The 18676-nt window shown below is 50.0% G+C and overlaps 1 protein-coding gene across 1 annotated transcript in view; it reads left to right on the top strand.

Annotated features, from left to right (window-relative positions):
• Window positions 1–277: 277 nt before the first annotated feature.
• Window positions 278–18676, top strand: part of LOC147570827 (complement C3-like) — a 40220-nt gene continuing 21821 nt past the window's right edge. The window contains exons 1-19 of the mRNA XM_086696756.1: window positions 278–428; window positions 820–1012; window positions 1415–1577; window positions 1674–1744; window positions 3514–3608; window positions 3689–3771; window positions 3853–3943; window positions 4219–4321; window positions 4413–4539; window positions 5577–5692; window positions 5798–5944; window positions 6344–6553; window positions 6669–6875; window positions 7206–7364; window positions 7652–7781; window positions 8058–8129; window positions 8292–8489; window positions 18097–18205; window positions 18487–18572. Of these exons, the coding sequence (XP_086552882.1) occupies window positions 352–428; window positions 820–1012; window positions 1415–1577; window positions 1674–1744; window positions 3514–3608; window positions 3689–3771; window positions 3853–3943; window positions 4219–4321; window positions 4413–4539; window positions 5577–5692; window positions 5798–5944; window positions 6344–6553; window positions 6669–6875; window positions 7206–7364; window positions 7652–7781; window positions 8058–8129; window positions 8292–8489; window positions 18097–18205; window positions 18487–18572 (2437 nt within the window). The 5' untranslated portion in view covers window positions 278–351. The remainder of the gene's footprint in view (window positions 429–819; window positions 1013–1414; window positions 1578–1673; window positions 1745–3513; window positions 3609–3688; window positions 3772–3852; window positions 3944–4218; window positions 4322–4412; window positions 4540–5576; window positions 5693–5797; window positions 5945–6343; window positions 6554–6668; window positions 6876–7205; window positions 7365–7651; window positions 7782–8057; window positions 8130–8291; window positions 8490–18096; window positions 18206–18486; window positions 18573–18676) is intronic.

Here is an 18676-nt window from a genome sequence, read left to right as displayed (position 1 = left end):
CTCAGTGTTCCTCCACCACTAAGTAGGTGCAACAGGGAAAGGACCCTGTTTGCCAACTGACCTTGACCCTGAGGGAGACCTTGGCAGGGGGAAGGTGTGTCCATGTTGCTGGAGGACATGCCCTTGGGTTAGTTACCCCAGGACACACTGGCCCCAGGGATTGAAAAACTTAGGAAACGGTATTGAGCAATCTGGGGCAGCTCCAGGAAGGGGGAAGCCACGGGAGCTGCGGGCTGGGCTGAGGTTGCAGGGGGAGGCGGGAGCCAGATAAAAGGCAGCCTCCAGCAGCCTCTGCTCATTCCCTCCCAGTCCGCTTCCTCCGTCCCTCTGTCCCTCCAGCGTCCCTGCACCATGGGGCCTGCCTCGGGCCCCAGCCTGCTGCTGCTGCTGCTGCTTCCCATCCTGCCCCTGGCACCGGGGGACCCCATGTGAGTGGTCATGACCCTTCTCCAAACCGGGCTACTTGTGAGGTGGGGGTGGGGTTCAGGTCCTAGTAGAGTCCATGGCGCACGTGGGTGTCTGTGGAGGCAGGGGTCAGCGGGTTGGGATGTGAATGGACTTGGGCTGCCTGGGAGCTCATGATTTCATGAGCTGGGGGTTCATGGCACTCGGGTTACAATGGGAGGCGGATGTTTCTAGAAGCAGGGGTCTGCGGGTTTGGGTGCCTGTGGTGTGTTCAGTGATTCTGTGGCTGCAGAATCACTTGGAGGCCTCGAGATCTGACTTCACAGGATTTGGGGGCTTCGTGATATGTCGGTGAGGGTTGGAACCGTGGTCCCTAGAACGGCAGCTCCATCCCGTGTTCCACCTGACCTGCAGGTTCTCCATGATCACCCCCAACATCCTGCGGCTGGGAAACGAGGAGAAGGTGCTGCTTGAGGCCCATGACTATGGAGGGAACCTTGCAGTCACAGTCAACGTCTACGATTTCCCAGCGAAGAAGCAAAGGATGTTCAGCGAGACCATTGCTCTGATCAGGGAGACCGACCACATGGGCACAGTCAACATCAATGTGTGTGCACCTGCTGGAGCCCCTCCCACCTGTCTGAGTCTCCGCCCTGTTTTGAGCAGTTCCCACTTTGGAGCCCCTCCCCTCTCTGAGAATTCTCCTTCAATTAGCTTCTTCTATCCTGAGCCCTTAGCTTTGATCCCCTCTCCTAAGTGACGTCCTCTGAGCCCCTTGTCTGATTCCCCCTACTCATCCCCCTTTCTGATCCCTACCCATCTTAGACCCTTGCTCCCCACCCCCACTACCCCTCCGCTCCCAACCTGGGCACACCAGGGAGACCCGGAGTGGTGGACAGGTGCTATTGGCAGGAAGGGCAGACAGGTGTGGACCCCTCTGAAAGCCTGGAGCTGAATGCGGGCAAGGGGCCGGGAGGCAGCATCTCAATGATTCTCTGGCTATGCCTAGATCCCAGCCAACCAGGAATTAATATCCGGGAAGGAGAAAAAATTCGTGACTATCCAGGCGGACTTTGGGAGCACCGTAGTGGAGAAGGTGGTGCTGGTCAGCTTTCAGAGCGGGTACATCTTCATCCAGACGGACAAGCCCATCTACACCCCAGGCTCCACGGGTAAGGGGCTGGGCAGCAGCTGAGGACCCAGGGGCCAGATTGTGGGGAGGGGCGTGGCCTCACTTACCACCTCCTTTCTTTCCCACCATCTTCCAGTCCTCTATCGGATCTTCACGGTCAACAATGACCTACTGCCTGTGGGCCGGGCCGTTGTCATCAGCATCCAGGTACCAGCCAGCTGGGGACCAAGACACACCCCAGGCAAGACTCAGGGAGAGAGAAAGAGATTGAGACAGAGAAAGAGACTCTGGAAAGGGCAAGACTGCAGAGGCTGAAAGGCAAAGAAATGTGTAGAGCCTTGAACACAGAAAGAGTCCTGGACACAGGGCAGAGATCCGGGGATACCAGGCACAGTGATGCTTCTGCCCGTGGATTCCGGCTCCAGACAAATCTCTGGGGACCGTGTCACTCGGGACAGGTCACTTCACCCTCCTGGGCCTTGGTTTTCTCAGCTGAAGATTGAGATGACAGATAAAAACTCTCTGTAGCCCAATCCGCCTCCTGCTGCCAGGGGGCAGCCTCGAGCATCCAACTCCTGTCCCACCCTCCTCCACCCAGAGCCCTCCAGGAGCTCCCACCTCCTTGGGGTAAAAGCCTAAGTCCTCCCAGCACTCCCCAAGGCCCTGCAAGACTTGCCCTGTCCCCTACCTGTCCTCCTCTCCTCCTCTCCTCCCCCTCTTCCCCTCACTCACTCTGCTCCAGCCACATGGGCCTTATTGCTGTCCCTCCAACTGCCATAAAGAGCCAGCCCTAGGACCTTTGCACAGGCTGTTCCCCCACTACTCACAAAACGCTCTCCCTCCAAATACCCACATAGCTTGCCCCATCACGTCATTCAAGTCTCTGCTCAAATGTCACCGATGGCACAATTTTACAGAGAAGCCTGAGGACCTGTAAAATTGCAGACACCCTCTCCCAACTCATACACCCACGCACACCCACGCACACACACACACACACACACACACACACACTCCACTGGTCTCCCTTCCTGTCATCTCCTTTAGGCACCCTATAAATTGAATGTATTCATTTGCTAATTGCCCATTCCCTAGACCTCCAAAGAACCTAAATTCCAGACAGGATGGGTGCTTGGCATACAGTAATTTCATTACAATTTACTGGGCTAAGGCAGGAAAGGGGTGGGGGGGAGGGGGAATGGAAGGAGGAAGTGAAGGACAGAGGGAAGAGGTAGGTCGTTCTCAGAGGATCATCATGAGTACTTCTTGCAATCATGCAAAGTTAACAGGGACCAGGTCCTGACAGCCACAAGCTGACTGTGGGGATCGGTGGGATTTGTGGGGAACGGAGAACACACACCTCTAACGGTAGAGCCTCTGCCCAGTTCCAGTCAAATGTCGCCATGTGCCAACAGGAACCCGTATCCACGGTTATCCCAATTTCCAAGAGAAGCCAGAAAGCCAGATTTTTACATGATGTCTCCTGGTGTTTAGTTATTTGCAACGAATGACATACTGTGTGTTAGGTTGAACCACACGACTTTGTATTCTTGTAGGTCAAAGAGTCGAAGGTAGGCAATGCTGTGTGACTTAGCGCCCATAGGATGCTTACCACAGGGTCCCGCACAAAGTAGGTGATAAATGCTAGTTACTATCAGTGTTCAGACAGCCTCCGACGAGAGTGAGCTCCAGCTTACATGAATCATGTGCCAAGCCAGTGAGGGAGGGGCTATGTTCCTCTCCTTTTTCTAGCTGGGCACATTGAGCACAGAGACATCAAGTAATTTGCCCAAGGTGACACAGCGCGTAAGTGGGAGAGTGGGCATTTGAACCCAGGCTGACTGACTCAAGTCCATGTTCATAACCACTGCCCCAGTAGTCATGACACACAGAGAGTGTCCAGACACAGAGAGGAGGAAGAGAGCCTAGGGGCTAAGCCAGGTCTCTGAAGAGACACGCCCTCCCTGTCTCCACAGACCCCCGACAATATTCTCATCAAGAAGGACTCCCTATCTTCTCAGAACCAGGTTGGCATCTTGTCCCTGTCTTGGAACATCCCGGAGCTGGTCAAGTATGTCAGGCCCTCCTAGAGGGGGTTCCCTATGCCAAGGGAGGGCGTCTGGCTGGCTCACTCACTTGCCTTCCCCACAGTACAGGGCAGTGGAAGATAGAAGCCCACTATGAAGATGCCCCACAGCAGGTATTCTCTGCTGAGTTCGAGGTGAAGGAGTACGGTAAGAGGAGGAAGGAGTCAGGGTGGGGGCCCCAAGTGCCAGGCCAGTGCTGACAGCCTACTGGTGCCGTCTCGACCCCAGTGCTGCCCAGTTTTGAGGTCCAAGTGGAGCCTACAGAGAAATTCTACTACATTGATGACCCACAGGGCCTGGAGGTCACCATCACGGCCAGGTGAGGGGCTAGGAATGGGGCCAGGCGGGAGGGGAGGGGAGGGGGGCCAGGTGAGGGCTAGATGACAGGCCAGGTTGGCAGCTAGGGGTGGAGCCAGGTAGGGGCCGGGTAAGGGAACCCGGGTGCAGTGTGGTCAGGTGTGGGACCAGGTGGGTGCTGAGTGAAGAACCAGATACTGGCCAGGTAAGCACCAGGCGCGGGACCAGGGGTCCGTGGAAGTTTGCAGGCAGCCTCACCCTTCAGGAGAGGAGCATTGAGACCATCTTGCCTCTCAGGTTCTTGTATGGGAAGAATGTGGATGGAATAGCCTTCGTCATCTTTGGGGTCCAGGATGGTGAACAGAGGATTTCGCTGCCCCAGTCCCTCACCCGTGTTCAGGTGCTCTGCCCCTCTGAGCCTCCTCCACTTTGGACTTCCCCCTCCCTCACCTGCGCCCCTCCCCCTCTCTGAGCCTTCCTTCCTCCCCCAGATCGATGATGGCAGTGGGGAGGCCAGGCTGGAACGAAAGGTCCTGCTGAGCGGGGTGGAACCCTCCGGAGCAGATGCCCTGGTGGGGAAGTCGTTGTACGTGTCTGTCACCGTTATCCTGCACTCAGGTGAGGCCTGGTCTGAGGAAAGGGACCCAAATGAGGGGGGAGGCCCAGTGTGAGGGCAGAGGCCCAGAATGGATGTGGAATGCAGTGTGACAGGGGAGAACCAGTCTGAGGGCAAAGGCCAAGTGTAAGAGAGGATATCCAGAGGAAAGTGATACCCAGTGAGACAAAGGAGGCCCATTCTGAGGGTGGGGGGAGCCCCAGAATGAAAGTGGGATCCAGTCTGATAGAGGTGGCCCATTTTGAGTGGGGGAGGTCCAGAATGAAAGTGAGATCCAGTCTGTAGAGGAGGCCCAGTCTGAGGGGGGAGGCCCAGTATGATTGTGGGATCCAGTCTGATAGCAGAGGCCCAATCTGATGGGGGGAGGCCAGAATGAAGGTGGGATCCAGTCTGATAGAGAAGCCCAGTCTGATGGGGGAGGCCAGTATGAAGGTGGTATCCAGTCTGATAGTGAAGCCTAGTCTGATGGGGGAGGCCAGTATGAAGGTGGGATGCAGTCAGACAGAGGAGGCCCAGTGAGGGGGCAACCCAGAATAAAGGTGGGATCCAGTCTGATACAGGAGGCCCAATCTGAGGTGGGGAGGCCCAGAATGAATGTGGGATCCAGTCTGATAGAGGTGGCCCATTCTGAGGCAGGGAGGTCCAGAATGAAAGTGAGGTCCAGTCTGTAGAGGAGGCCCAGTCTGAGGGGGAGGCCAGAATGAAGGTGGGATCCAGTCTGATAGAGGAGGCCCAGTCTGAGGGGGGAGGCCCACTATGAAGGTGGGATCCAGTCTGTAGACGAGGCCCAGTCTGATGGGGGAGACCCAGTATGAAAGTGGGATCCAATCTGATAGAGGAGGCCCAGTCTGAGAGGGGAGGCCCAGTATGAAGGTGGGAAGCTGTCTGACAGAGGAGACCCAGTCTGATGGGGGAGGAACAGAATGAAGGTTCCAGCCAGTCTGATGGAGAAGGCCCAGTCTGAGGGAGGCCCAGTGTAAGGTGTGGTCCAACCTGGAGGGGTGGCCCAGGAACCTGCCCTCACAGCTGGCCCCCTCAGGCAGCGACATGGTGGAGGCGGAGCGTAGCGGGATCCCCATCGTGACCTCCCCCTACCAGATCCACTTCACCAAGACGTCCAAGTTCTTCAAACCAGGCATGCCCTTTGACCTCATGGTGAGACCCGGGGTGGGGCTGCCTCCCCCACCCTTCCCCTGAGCATCAGCCACGCCTCTGGGTCGACCTGAACGCCCTCCACCTGCCCCTGCGCTGCACCCGCAGGTGTTTGTGACGAACCCCGACGGCTCCCCAGCACGCAACGTCCCCGTGGTGACCCAGTACTCCAAATCACGCTCCTTCACCCAGGAAGACGGCATGGCCAAGCTGATCATCAACACACACAAAACCTTTAGGTCCCTGCCCATCACCGTGAGTCCTCACCCTCCTCTAGCCCCACTTCTGGGAAATAGGGGACTGTATTTGCAGGGAGGAACTCTGTCCTCTGCCACGGTCATCCTGCCACGTGAGGAGTGGGGTCCTTTTATTGTATCAGGGCATCCTGCCATTCACATAGAGGGTTTTCATCTGCATAGAGGGGATCTTATCTGCACCAGCAGTCTGGCCATCTGCATAGGTATATTATAAGGATCCGGTGATTACATTTGACCCACCTGGATAATCCAAAACAGACTCCCCATCCTCAGACCCTTAACTTAATCTCATTTGTAAAGTCCCTCTGGCCAGGGAAGGTACCGTATTCCCAGGTCCCAGGGATTAGGATGTGGACATCTTTGGGGGGCCAGAATTCATCCCCCTTTCCTCACCCAGGTAAGCACTAGGAAGGATGGTATCCCAGAGTCACGACAGACCAACAGGACTATGAACGCCCAACCCTACAGCACCATGAGTAATAACTACCTGCACATCTCTGTGCCTCGCGTGGAGCTCAAGCCAGGGGAAGATCTCAACGTCAACTTCCACCTGCGAATTGACCCCACCACCACCCAGGAGAACAACATCCGCTACTTCACCTACCTGGTCCGTGCCCTCCTAGGATCCCAGACCCCTCCTCCTTACTTCTGCAGCACCCCCAGTCCAGGGCCACCCCCCTCCACCTTGCTGATTCTTCCTTATGCCAACCTGTCTCCCCCAGATCATGAACAAAGGGAAGCTGTTGAAGGCGGAGCGTCAGACGCGGGAGCCCGGCCAGGACATGTACGCGATGCCCCTGACCATCACTGAGGACTTCATTCCTTCCTTCCGCCTGGTGGCTTATTACACCTTCATTAACAACAATGGCCAGAGGGAGGTGGTGGCCGATTCCGTGTGGGTGGATGTCAAGGACTCCTGTGTGGGCAAGGTAAGCTTCCGGAGCCTTCCTCTGCACCCATCTTGGCACTCCCCGCCTGGCCAGTGCTCGCTCCGTCTCTGCCTCTCTCCAGCCTTCTGGGTGGGTTCCCCAACCGAGACCCATCTTCTCCTTTTCCAGCTCCTTCTCTCCCCACCTCTGTTTCAGCCTCAGTATCTCCCTCCCTGCTGGCCTTTCCACCTTCAGTCTGTCTGTCTCCACCGTTGCCCCTTCCTGACCAGCACAGCACGGACACTGCCCTGGGCTGACTGCTGATGGAGACCCAGCCTGGCAGGGCTGACCCCTCACTCCTACCTCTGTGCACACCCCCCCCCCCAACAGCTGGTGGTGAAAGGTAGCAGGAAGGAAGAGAGGGTTTACCTACCTGGCCAGCAGATGACCCTCAAGATCGAGGGGGACCACGGGGCCCGAGTGGGGCTCGTGGTGGTGGACAAGGGCGTGTTCGTGCTGAACAAGAAGAATAAGTTAACTCAAAGCAAGGTGCGCCCCGTACCGCTGGGGTGTGGCGGAAGCAAAGGGGTGGCTTGGGGCTGAGGCGCGGGTGGCGCTCAGAAGGGAACCGGAAGTGGGGTTAGGCGTGGGCGGGACGGAGGCTGGGAGGGACACAGACGTGGCGCGGAAGTGAAGGCCGTGGGTGGGAGCGTAGATGGAGGAGTCCGCGCTGGGGGTGGTTGGCGGGGGCTGTGCACGCAGCTCTGAGAGGGGTCTGGGACCAGAACGCAGGGGCGGTCGGACATGTCAGCCTGGTGACCCCTGCCCTCCCGCAGATCTGGAACGTGGTAGAGAAGGCTGACATCGGCTGCACTCCAGGCAGCGGGAAGGACTATGCCGGCGTCTTCACGGACGCAGGGCTGGCCTTCCAGACCAACACAAACCTGCAGACCCTGGATAGGACAGGTGAGGGCCCGGGAGGTGTGGGGCCTGCACCCCAGATGCTGAGAGCAGGTGGAGGGCACTGTTCTGAGGTCCTCAGATGCTGAGAACAGGTGGGGGCCCTGGGTTAAAGTCCTGCCCCAGCCCCCACCTAGTGAATCACTGCCTACTGAGCCTCAGTTTCCTCATCTGTCAAATGGGAACAACAACTCATGGCTCCCTCACGGCTACTAAGAGGAGTACATTGGGGACCCTCAGTTGACGCTTAACCCATCTTGTTCGCGTGTGCCCTCCCCTCAGATCCCGAGTGCCCCAAACCAGCTACCCGGCGCCGCCGCTCGGTGATGCTCACAGAGAAGAGGATGGACAAAGGTGGGGCCCCCCACCCTTCCTCCAAACCCTGCCCATCTGGGATCCAGCCCAGGAGGGAGCAGGGCAGGGCCGGGCCCTGGGGACGTCCTACCCTTGGTCCGCCCGAGCTCCTCCTGCTTTGAGGTCCCAGCTGAGGCCCTGACCGGTGTCGTGTCCACGCAGCGGGTCAGTACCCAAAGGAGCTGCGCAAGTGCTGTGAACATGGCATGCGGGAGAACCCCATGAAGTTCTCGTGCGAGCGCAGGGCCCGGTTCATCCAGCACGAGGCCTCGTGCGTGAAGGCCTTCCTGGACTGTTGCAACTACATCACCCAGCTGAGGCTCAACCACACCCGTAGTGCCCACCTGGGATTGGCCCGGAGTGAGTCCACTTGCCTGTGGGCTGGCCAGAGTGGGGAGGCTGGGTCAGAGGGGGAGGGCCTGGTTTGATGGAGGAAGGGCTGGCCTAAACTAGGAGGCTGGCCAGAGTAAGGAGGCTGGGTTAGAGGGGGGAGGGCCTGGTTTGAGGGCGGAGGCCAACCAGAGTGGGGAGGCTTGGTCAGAGGGTGGAGGGCCTGTTCTGAGGGTGGAGAGGCTGGTCTAAGGGGCAGGCTCTGTGAGAGTGGGGAGGGCCTGGTTTGAGGGAGGAGGCCAGCCAGAGTGGAGTGGCTGGATCAGAAGGGGGAGGGTGTGGTGTGAGGGGAGAGGCTGGCCAGACTGGGGAGGTTTGGTCAGAGGGGGGAGGGCCTGGTCTGAGGGGGTAGGACCTGTCTGAGCGGGAAGGCCCAGTAGGGGGGGAATACCTTCAGCCAGAGTTGGGAGGCTCAGTGAGAGAGGGGAGACCTGGTCTGATGGGGAAGGTTGTGGTCTGAGGGAGGAGGCCCAGCTAGAGTGGGGATGCTCCGTTAAGGAGGGGAGGCCTGGTCTGATGGAGGAGGGCCTGGTGGGAGAGGATAGGACCTGTCTGGGTGGGGAGACCCTGTCAGAGGGAGGAGACCCAGCCAGAGGGGGGGGGGGCTTGCTAGAGGAGGGAGGACCAGTCTGATGGGGGAGGGCTTGGTCTGAGGGGGTAGGACCTGTCTGGGGAAGGAGGACCTATGTGAGAAGGGAAGGGGCCAGTCTGGGAGGAAGGATGCCTCTGTCTGAGCGGAGAGGAGAGCCTGTCTGAAGGGGAGGGCCTATCTGAGGGGAGAGGGTCCACCTGTCTGAGAGGGGCATGTGTACCCTTCTGTGGAGGAAGGAGGGACTGTCTGAGGGGGGAAGTTGTTTCTGTCTGAGATGAGTTTTTAGCCTGCCTTTACCAAAGAAAACTCATTTACGTTGCTTTCCAAAGAGGTGCCTAACTCAATGCCTAACAACATCTGTTAATTTGTTTTCATTCATTCATTCCCTCCCTCCCTCATTCATTCATTCACTAATTCATTCATTCATTCATTCATTCATTCATTCATTCAGTTCTGGATAAGACAAAACATGTGCACACTTGAAACTTTACATCTCGGGCCAAATAAATCTTTTTTTTTTTTAATATATGAAATTTATTGTCAAATTGGTTTCCATACAACACCCAGTGCTCATCCCAAAAGGTGCCCTCCTCAATACCCATCACCCACCCTCTCCTCCCTCCCACCCCCCATCAACCCTTAGTTTGTTCTCAGTTCTCAACAGTCTCTTATGCTTTGGCTCTCTCCCACTCTAACTTCTTTTTTTTTTTTTTGTTCCCCTCCCCCATGGGTTTCTGTTAAGTTTCTCAGGATCCACATAAGAGTGAAACCATATGGTATCTGTCTTTCTCTGTATGGCTTATTTCACTTATCATCACACTCTCCAGTTCCATCCACGTTGCTACAAAAGGCCATATTTCGTTCTTTCTCATTGCCACGTAGTATTCCATTGTGTACATAAACCACAATTTCTTTATCCATTCATCAGTTGATGGACATTTAGGCTCTTTCCATAATTTGGCTATTGTTAAGAGTGCTGCTATAAACATTGGGGTACAAGTGCCCCTATGCATCAGCACTCCTGTATCCCTTGGGTAAATTCCTAGCAGTGCTATTGCTGGGTCATAGGGTAGGTCTATTTTTAATTTTCTGAGGAAACTCCACACTGCTTTCCAGAGCGGCTGCACCAGTTTGCATTCCCACCAACAGTGCAAGAGGGTTCCCGTTTCTCCACATCCTCTCCAGCATCCTGATTTGTTCATTTTGGCCACTCTGACTGGCGTGAGGTGATATCTGAGTGTGGTTTTGATTTGTGTTTCCCTGATAAGGAGCGACGTTGAGCATCTTTTCATGTGCCTGTTGGCCATCCGGATGTCTTCTTTAGAGAAGTGTCTATTCATGTTTTCTGTCGGGCCAAATAAATCTTAAGCCAAGAGAAATTTCTCTTCCAAGAAGCCCATTGAAAGCAGAACCAGAGTGGTCCCCACCACAAGGCGGCCCTGACAGAACTGGTGGGAATCCTACCTGCCATTTGCTCAGAGCCTTTGAGCCCAGTGAGGCCTGATGTCTGCTTTTTAAAAATGCTTTTTGATGTGTCTTATGCAGAGAAAGGCCTTTCTGCTAGGATGGGTGCAGTGGAAACCAAGCACACAGAGAGCCCCCGCACCACGGGCAGCATGGCCCCTGTCGTGAGGGTCCCCCTGGCAGATTCCCTCTCGGCCCGCCCTGTCCAGATTGCTCTTTTAAACCCCTGTGGGCAGAGTGGTGCTTGCTGCACTGACCCTTCTCACTGGCCCTTTGAACACTTCTTTTGCACATCCCATCGTTTTCATGGGGGACCAGAAACTGTGTCGTCCAAATTGGGCTCTGAGAACAAGGGCCAGTGTGAGCGGCTCTTGAAACCGAGGGAAGTTACCTTATCGACCACAGGATGAAAAGTCACGAAACAGAACCCCTTTGCTTAAAAACTAAGGAAGATGGGGAAATGCCATAAGCGGCAGTCTGCCCGATCCAAGCAAACATAATCATTTTTTTTTAAATCTTTAGACTCAAGCAGAAAAAGGAGAAATGGGCATAAAAACCTTTTATCCCTCTGAATCATTTGAGGCCACACCATTGAGGCCCCTAATTAGCTCCGTGTGGAATTTCTAGAAGCAAAGATATTCTCCCACAAAACCACAGCACAGGCATCAGAATTAGGACGTTGATGTTGACTTGTTACCACCACCAAAACCTCCAGCCCCGTTCAGGCTGGCCAGTGGTTTCCCTTTGGTTTGGTCTGGATCCTTTATAGGAAAAGGATCTGTGCAGGAACAGACGTCGTGTTTACTGGTGGGGTCTCCTTAGTGTCCTTGGATCTGCTCAACCCCTGGCAGCACAGCCGTCTTGAGTGACTTTCACGTCCGGCTATTTGGGGGGCTGTCCCACGGTTTGGGTTGGCTCCATGCTTCCTCGTAATGACATCCAGGTTTTGCATTTGGGGGCAGCACTGTCACAGGAGAGACACTATGGATTCTCAGTGCATCATGTCGGGAGCCCAAAGACATCGATTTGTCCCATTGTTGGTGCTGTGAGTCTTGATCACGTGATTAAGGCGCTGTCTGCTGGGTCTCTCCGCTGTAAAGTTCCTCCTTAGTCCTGGATAGTCCATTTCTAAACCTCTTTCTGCTATCAGATCAGGGCAAAATTAAAGCCAAGGGAAAATTTCCCCCAAATCAATTTTTATGTAGCCTGTATGACAGTAGGTATGGATCCTTATATGGTAACACATACCTTTCGTGCACACCTATATTTTTATTTTTTAGTTTTTTACCTTTTGGCTTAGAAATATGCAGTCACCTCTTAAAGGCAGACATTGCCAAAGGGGACACATATTTTTGTATTATTTTAGCTGGAAGGCTAGCACGCCCTCCACCACCACCCCCCAAAAAAAGACAAAAAGATTCCCTACACACATGAGCAAAGAGCTGTATCTTCAGTCTGTGCAAATTATTCTAATCTAGGCTTGCTGCCTTCTGCTCCAGCGACCTACAGACTTTCTTTCTCAAAGAGGAAAACTAGACAAAAGTATCCAATGGGATATGGCTTACACATGCTCAGATGTTTTCTCCCCCAGCCTTATGTAATTTCTTTTTTTTTTTTTTCCTATTGTCAAGTTAGCTAATATACAGTGTAATCTTGGCTTCAGGAATAGATTCCCATGATTCATCACTTACATACAACCCCTCGTTGTCATCCCCAAAGTGCCTTCCTCAATGCCCATCACCCATTTCCTCCCCCCTCCTAGCCCTGCCCCCATAAATCCCCAGTCTGTTCTCTGTATTTAAGAGTCTATTATGGTTTGCCTCCCTCTCTGTTTCTATCTTAATTTCCTTCCTTTCCCCTTTGGTCTTGTGTTAAGTTTCTCAAATTCCACATATGAATGAAGTCATATGTTATATGTCTTTCTCTGACTGACTTATTTCGCTTAGCATAATACCTTCCAGTTCCATCCACATTGTTGCAAATGGCAAGATTTCATTCTTTTTCATTGACGAGTAGTATTCGATTGTATGTATGTGTGTGTGTGTTTGGGCTCTTTCCATAATTTGGCTATTGTTGAAAGAGCTGCTATAAACATTGGGGTACAAGCGCCCCTATGAATCAGCACTCTTTATCCTTTAGATAAATTCCTAGTAGTGCTATTACTGGGTCGTACTGTAATTCTATTTCTAATTTTTTGAGGAATCTCCACACTGTTTTCCAGAGTTTGCATCCCAACCAACACTGCAAGAGGGTTCCCCTTTCTTCACATCCTCTACATCTGTTGTTTCCTAAGTTGTTAATGTTAACCACTCTGACCCATGTGAGGTGGTATCTCAATGTGGTTTTGATTTGTATTTCCCTGATGATGAGCGATGTTGAGCACCTTTCCATGTGTCTGTTTGCCATCTGTATGTCTTCTTTGGAAAAGTGTCTATTTATGTCTTCTGCCCATTTCTTCACTGGATTACTTGTTTTTTGGGTGTTGAGTTTGGTAAGTTCTTTATAGATTTCAGATACTAACCCATTATTTGATATGTCATTTGCAAATATCTTCTCCCAGTCCGTCAGTTGCCTTTTAGTTTTATCGATTGTTTCCTATGCTATGCAGGGGCTTTTTATCCTGATGAGGTCCCAAACAGTTCATTTTTCCTTTATTTCCCTTGCCTTCGGAGACATGTTAAGTAAGAAGTTCCTGCAGGTGAAGACAAAGAGGTTGTTGCCTGTTTTCTCCTGTAGGATCTTTATGGTTTCCTGTCTCATATTTAGGTCTTTCATCCATTTTCAACTTATTTTTGTGTATGGTGTAAGAAACTGGTCCAGGTTCATTCTTCTGCATGTTGCAGTCCAGTTCTCCCAGCACCATTTGCTAAAGAGACTGTCTTTTTTCCATTGGATACTCTTTCCTGCTTTGTTGAAGATTAGTTGGTCATACATTTGTGGGTCCATTTCTGGGTTCTCTGTTCTATTCCACTGGTCTATGTGTCTGCTTTTGTGCCAATACCATACTGTCTTGATGATTACAACTTTGTAATATAGGCTAAAATCCGTGATGGTGATGCCTCTGCCGTTGGTTTTCTTTTTTATTTATTTTTTTTATTTTTTTTAACGTTTATTTATTTTTGAGACAGAGAGAGACAGAGCATGAACGGGGGAGGGTCAGAGAGAGAGGGAGACACAGAATCTGAAACAGGCTCCAGGCTCTGAGGTGTCAGCACAGAGACCGACGTGGGGCTCAAACTCACGGACCACGAGATCATGACCTGAGCTGAAGTCAAAAGCTTAACCGAACTGAGCCACCCAGGTGCCCCTGGTTTTCTTTTTCAACATTACTTTGGCTATTCAGAATCTTTTGTGGTTTCATAAAAAATTTAGGATTGTTTGTTCTAGCTCTGTGAAGAATGCTGGTGCTATTTTCATTGGGATTGCATTGAATGTGTACATTGCTTTGGGTAGTATCAACCTTTTAACAATATTTGTTCTTCAAATCCTTGAGCATGGAATGTTTTTCCATTTCTTTGTGTCTTCAATTTCATTCATTAGCTTTGTATAGGTTTCAGCGTACAGATCTTTCACCTATTTGGTTGGGCTTTCTAGGTATTTTATGGTTCTTGGTGCAATTGTAAATGGTATTTATTCCTTGATATCTCTTTCTGTTGCTCCCTTATTGGTGTAGAGAAATGTAACCTATTTTGGTACATTTATTTTGTATCCTGCGACCTTACTGAATTCATGGATCAGTTCTAGCAGTTTTTGGTGGAGTCTTTTGGAGTATCATGTCATCTGTGAAGAGTGAAAGTCTGGCTTCTTCTTTGCCAATTTGGATGAGTTTTATTTCATTTTGTTGTCTGATTGCTGAGTCTACAACACCCAACACCACATTTAACAACAGTGGTGAGAGTGCACACCCCTGTCATGTTCATGATCTGAGGGGGAAAGCTCTGTTTTTCCCCATTGAGGATGATATTAGCTGTGGGCCTTTCATATGGCTTTGATGATAAGGTATGTTCCTTCTACCCCAATGATCTTGAGAGTTTTTATTAAGAATGGATGCTGTACTTTGTTAGATGCTTTTTTCTACATTTATTGACAGGATCATATGGTTCTTATATTTTCTTCTATTAATGTGGTGTATCACATTGATTGATTTGCCAATATTGACCCAGCACTGTAGCCCAGGAATGAATCCCAATTGATCATGGTGAAGGATTCCTTTAATATACTGTTGAATTCAATTTGCTAGTATCTCAATTTGTTGAGAATATTTGCATCCATGTTCATCAGGGATATTGCCCTGTAATTCTCCTTTATAGTGGGGTGTTTGTTTGGTTTGGCAATCAAGGTAATGTTGGCTTCATAGAATGAGTCTGGAAGCTTTCCTTCCATTTCCGTTTTTGGAACAGCCTCAGAAGAGTAGGTATGAACTCTTGCTTTAAATGTCCTGTAGAATTACCCTGGAAAACTATCTGGCCCAGGACTCCTATTTGTTGGTAGATTTTTCAAAACCAATTCAATTCCTTCACTGGTTGTGGGTCCATTCAAATTTTCTATTTATTCCATTTTCAGTTTGGGTAGTGTGTGGGTGTCTAGGAATTTGTCCATTTCTACAAAATTTTCCAGTTTGTTGGCATATCATTTTTCATTGTATTCTTGAATAATTGTTTGTATTTCTGTGGCGCTGGTTGTGATCTCTCCTCTTTCATTCATGATTTTATCTGTTGGGGTCCTCTCGCTTTTATTTTTAAGAACCCTGGCTAAGAGGTTATCAATTTTATTTATTCTTTCACAAAACCAACTCTTAGATTCATTGATCTGTTCTGTTTTGTTTTTGGTTTTTTTTGGATTCTATATTGTTTACTTCTGCTCTTATCTTTATTATTTCTCTCCTGCTGCTGGCCTTGGGCTTTCTTTGCTGCTGCCTTTCTAGTTCCTTTAGATGTGAGGTTAGGTTATGTATGTGGGACCTTTCTTGCTTCTTGAGATTGGTGTGAATTGCAATGTGTTGTCCTCTTAGAACTGCCTTTGCTGCATCCCAAAGGGTTTGGACTGTCATGTTTTCATTTTCATCTGCTTCCATACATTTTTTAATTTTTTCTTTAATATCCCAGTTTACCCCTTTATGTTTTAGTAGGATGTTCTTTAATGTCAATGCATTTGGGGGCTTTCCAGATTTTTTATTGTGGTTGATTTCAAGTTTCACAGTGTTGTGATCCAAAAATGTGCATGGTATGATTATAATCCTTTTGTACTTGTTGAGAGCTGTTTTGTGACCTAGTATGTAATCTATTTTCAAGAATGTTCCATGTGCCTTCAAGAAGAATGTGTATTCTTCTGCTTTTGAATGAAAAGTTCTGAATATATGTTAAGTCCATCTGGTCCAATGTGTCATTCAGAGCCATTGTTTCCTTATTGATTTTCTGCCTAGATGATCTTTCCATTGCTGCAGGTGGAGTATTAAAGTCCCCTCCAGAACAACAGTATTATCTACATGTTTATTTATGTTTGTGATTAATTGATTTATAGGTCTGGGTGTTTCATGTTGGGGGCATAAATATTTACAATTTAGCTCTTCTTGATGATGGACCCCTCGTTTATGATATAATGGCCTACTTCATCTCTTGTTACAGTCTTTGTTTTAAAATATAGTTTGTCTGATACAAGTATGGCTACTCCAGCTTTCTTTTGATGTCCCATAGCATGACAGATGGTTCTCCGTCACCTCACTTTCAATCTACAGGTGTCCTTAGGTCTAAAATGAGTCTCTTGTAAGCAACATATAGATGGATCGTGTTTCTTTATCCATTCTGATACCCTATGTCTTTTGATTGAGGCATTCAGTCCGTTTACATTCACAGTGATTATTGAAGGAGATGGATTTAGTGTCATTGGGTTATCTACAGGTTTCGCACTTATGGTGATGTCTTAGTCCCTTGTAGTCTTTGCTGCTTTCCACTCACAGAGTCCCGCTTAGGCTCTCCTGCAGGGCTGGCTTAGTGGTCACAAACTCCTTCAGTTTTTGTTTGGGAAAGCCTTTATCTCTCCTTTTATTCTTAATGACAGCCTTGCCAGATAAAGGATTCTTGGCTGCATATTTTTCCTATTCAGCACATTGAATATTTCCTGCCACTCCCTTCTGGCCTGCCAAGTTTCAGTGGACAGGTCTGCTACTACCTTTCTGTGTCTACCCTTGTAGGTTAAGACCTATTTTTTCCCTAGCTGCTTTCAGAATTCTCTTTATCTTTGTATTTTTCCACTTTCACTATGATATGTCATGGTATTGGCCTGTTTATGTTGATTTTGAAGGGAGTTCTTGTACCTCTTGCACTTGAATGCCTGTTTCCTTCCCCAGATGAAGGAAGTTCTCAGCTATAATTTGTTCAAATAAACCTTCTGACCCTTTCTCTCTCTTCTTCTTCTGGAGCACCTATGATACAGATTTATTTCATTTCAAGGAATCACTTAGGTCTCTAATTCTCCCCTCATGGTCTAAAATTTCCTTGCCCTCCTGTTTTTAGTTTCATCATTTTCCATAATTTTATCTTCTATTTCACTTATTCTCTCCTCTGCTTCTTCCATCCTTGCTGTCACTGCAGCTGGGTTATTTTGCATCTCATTTACAACATTTCTTTTTTTTTTATTTTTTTTTTCAACATTTATTTATTTTTGGGACAGAGAGAGACAGAGCATGAACGGGGGAGGGGCAGAGAGAGAGGGAGACACAGAATCGGAAACAGGCTCCAGGCTCTGAGCCATCAGCCCAGAGCCTGACGCGGGGCTCGAACTCCCGGACCGCGAGATCGTGACCTGGCTGAAGTCGGACGCTTAACCGACTGCGCCACCCAGGCGCCCCTTTTTACAACATTTCTTAATCCACCTTGATTATTTCATAGGTCTTTGATCTCTTCAGCAAAAGATTCTTTGCTGTCTTCTATACTTTTTTCAAGCCCAGCTATCAGTCTTATGACAGTTTTTCTAAATTATTGTTCAGATATATTGTTTAGATCTGTTTTGAGAAGTTCTCTGGCTGTCATTTCATCCTGGAATATCTTTTGAGGAGAATTCTTCCATTTCATCATTTTGGCTAGGTTTCTGATTTTTACACATTTTAATAGCTTGTTATGCATCCTGCACCTGTGAGTCCTACTATATTAAGAATAGGTCATACACTGCCCAGGTCCTGGGACTTCCAGAAGTGTTTGTGGAGTGTGATCATGCACTCTATTGCATATTTGGCTGTTCTATCCCACTGCTCATGGTGGTGATGGTTTGGACCTTCCACCAGGTGTGTTTTCCTTTGTTCATTGAAGGAACCCTGGAAAAAGGAAAGGTGAGGGGAGCCTGATTCCCATACAAAGAAAAATGAAAGGGGCATAAAAAAAGGTCGGGAAGAAAATCAAATAAACTATAAAGTTTATTAACTATAAAGTTAATCCAGAGATGTGTAGAGATAAATATCTCTGGGGACAGTGGAGAAATGGGTGTGTTCTAAACCCATAATGCCCTCTCCTCACCCGTGCCTCCTAGGTGACTTGGATGAGGATATAATCCCGGAAGAAGTTATCATTTCCCGAAGCCAGTTCCCTGAGAGCTGGCTATGGCGCATGGAGGATCTCAATGAACCTGCGAAAGATGGGTAAGGCTGAGACACCCCCCACCTTAACCCAACCCCCAGGCCAGCTCCTATGGCAGCCCAGACTGGATCACTTCATTTGTATGTACCCTATGCACCTCTTTTCTGGAATCACTGTGCAACTCCACAACCCAGCCTAGAAAGAAGATCAAGAGTCAGGCTCCCTCCATGTGCCCAGCCCCCACCCATCCCTCCAACATGCCCCTTGGGACCCTTCCACACCAGCTTCCCCCGTACCTCTGACACCTGCCTCTTTTTAATATCCCCACTTCTCCTCCATCCAGAATCTCCACAAAGACCATGAATATATTTTTGAAAGACTCCATCACCACCTGGGAGATTCTGGCCGTGAGCTTGTCAGACAAGAAAGGTGAGTGAAGTTGGTGCCCCCATGCTCAGTGGGCAGAGATCCCAGGGACACTGGGCATTTTCTCATCCCATCCAGAGAGATCCCCTGTTTCTTGGTGTCTGACA

Source organism: Puma concolor, unplaced genomic scaffold, assembly GCF_028749965.1.
Source record: "Puma concolor isolate L17-30 unplaced genomic scaffold, mPumCon1.1.hap2 unalloc_scaffold_86, whole genome shotgun sequence".
NCBI lineage: Eukaryota > Metazoa > Chordata > Mammalia > Carnivora > Felidae > Puma > Puma concolor.
Note: the sequence above shows the minus strand (reverse complement) of the source record. Positions and strands in the feature narration are given on the sequence as shown.